Source organism: Apis dorsata, unplaced genomic scaffold (assembly GCF_000469605.1).
Source record: "Apis dorsata unplaced genomic scaffold, Apis dorsata 1.3 scaffold_161, whole genome shotgun sequence".
NCBI lineage: Eukaryota > Metazoa > Arthropoda > Insecta > Hymenoptera > Apidae > Apis > Apis dorsata.
This window is the reverse complement of record NW_006263450.1, coordinates 851,380-853,712: the sequence shown is the minus strand read 5'-3', so window position 1 is coordinate 853,712 and position 2,333 is coordinate 851,380. Positions and strand designations below refer to the sequence as shown.

Here is a 2,333-nt window from a genome sequence, read left to right as displayed (position 1 = left end):
AGAGAGAGAGAGAGAGAGTAGTTATCGTACGATTTAGAGAAACTTAACCTAACTTTCTACGACTTTTCTCTCTCGCTGATATGATAATTGTAATAGAATAGTATAGAAGTGCATCGATGAACTTGTGTTACGAAGAAAGATGGAAATTATTTTGTGAAACGAACGTGTAGAAAAGAAATCGATTTTTGAATTCGAACGACATAGTTTTGAATCGGTGGAGTTTATTGTGTGAAGTAAAAATCGTTGAGATCGAGACGTACGAAACGAGACAGTCGAATTTTACAATCGAACGAGTCGAGTGGATGCGTAAAATGAGCTCGACACACGAGCAAACTCTCACCGGTTTAACGATCCTTCGAGGCTATAAATGAAGCGGAAAGTTAATTCTGACGATTGATCGTCGTTTAAAGAGAGTGCAAGTAGAGTTGCACAAATTAAGGTGTAATGGATAAACGGCTCGTTAACTCTGTCTCGCGAGTGTCTCTCTTTCTCTATAAAATGTAATACTTTCGAGCATATATATCGTTTATTCGCGTATCGTACGTCGCGTATAGAACGAAATTAGGTTAGAAGAAAGCGACATCTTGTATCCATTCGTTATAAACGGATGATTTATGAATGGAAACCGTAACGAACGTGACGTGATTATTCTTCTCTAACGAAGATTTATATTTCGTTAATTGTGCAAAAGAAAAAAAGAAACTGAAATTCGACTTTATTCATACGAAAGGAGATCGTTGAACTTGAAACAATCTCCGATATTCTTTTTCTTTTTCTTTTTCAGCACGGTATATCGAATTTTTACAGAACTATAACCCTCTATTATAATTCTATCGTTTTAATTTCATGGCGATTACCGATCAACGACTCATACCGACTTCTTTTTTCTTCCCTTTACAGGAGGCGATAGGAAATCGAAAGGATCGGCCACGAAAGGAGGAGAGCGCTAATATTGTCGGTGAGTCGAAACATCCGTGACATGTTTTTCATCGAGTCATCGACGCTCAATTAACGCAACTCAATTTTTTTAATCCCTCGTTATTTTTTCCCCCTCCCATCGTGATCGAGCCCACTTCCTCGTTCGGCTTCTTTTCGATTATGCAAAAATCGTCGAAAAGAAACGTTTCGTTTCAAAACGATTTCTGGAACTTTTTTCCCCCTCCCTCTCGATTTTATTGAACGCGGATAGAGAAAGGAATTAAATCAATTATTCGAATTAGAGACGTTTTTTTCAAGTTGATTCGAAGCGATCGAGCGGAGAGAAGAGTTAATGCACGCGTATCGATTCCGTATCGTCTTTCCAAAGTCGCGGATTGCCAGCAACGTGCGACATCGCGTTATTATCGCGTTAAAAGGAACGCTCTGCTAGCTCGCAGAGTTAATGGATCGTGAAAGTCACTCGATCGTTTCTCTCTCCTTTCCATCGTCCCGTGATTCGATCACGCGTCGCCGGTTTCGTTTCCTCACCTGGTTTCCTCTTTCACATTTTTACGTTATCACGCGTATAAATTTCGTATATATATAAATTAATCGTCACTACCCTGACTGGATAAATAAACACCCCATACATACGATCCACCACGGTTCGCTCCACTTGTTCCTCGTATCAGCCACCTTATAAGAGACACGGGAGAGAAAAAGAGAGAGATTACGAGCGAGAAGAAGCGGAAGAAGGAATCCCATAAGAGGAGGAGAAGAAAAGAAGAAGAAGAAGAAAGGAGGAGGAGGAGGAGGAGGTCCGATGCATCTGAACCGACGTGACCCGGCGCAAAAACGGTCACGATATCTCTGACGCGGTGTACGGGAGAGGGAACAGGTAACGAGCGATCAGATTTCTATCAGGATGCAACAGTCCTCTCTCTTCCTCTCTCTCTCTCTCTTTTTTTCCCTCTTCTATCAACCAACTAACCGATCGAAACGACGAGGACGAGGACGACGAGGAGGACAACGAACGACAACGAACCGTTTCGGTGCGCGCACGGCAGCAACGGTGCGGATACTCGTCGATGAGAATATGACCCCTGCACGTACGTATAGGCGTCGTGGCGCGTCTCCAGAGGCCACGGTTACACCACGCTCTCTCTATCCACAGCCGGATACCACGCGTGTGTAGGTGATGGCCGCGCGGGCTGGTGGGAGTACCGCAAGGGTCAATCCACGATGCGGCATTATATTCCGCACGGGGGCCTCACGGAGACCGGGTTCACAGGCAGCGCACGACGACGTTCGAACGCTTAATGGGCGGAATTTGTCTGGCCGGCAGGTACACTGACAGCCACTCGGTTCAGCCTGTTGCGCCCGATGCCCCCAGGCGAACCACGGACACGCCGCGA

General features: G+C 44.9%; 1 protein-coding gene across 1 annotated transcript in view; it reads left to right on the top strand.

Moving 5' to 3' along the window:
• LOC102677840 overlaps positions 1-2,333 on the top strand; it is a 201,744-nt gene that overhangs the window by 74,004 nt on the left and 125,407 nt on the right. The window contains exon 3 of the mRNA XM_031509497.1: positions 901-958. Within this exon, the coding sequence (XP_031365357.1) occupies positions 901-958 (58 nt within the window). The remainder of the gene's footprint in view (positions 1-900; positions 959-2,333) is intronic.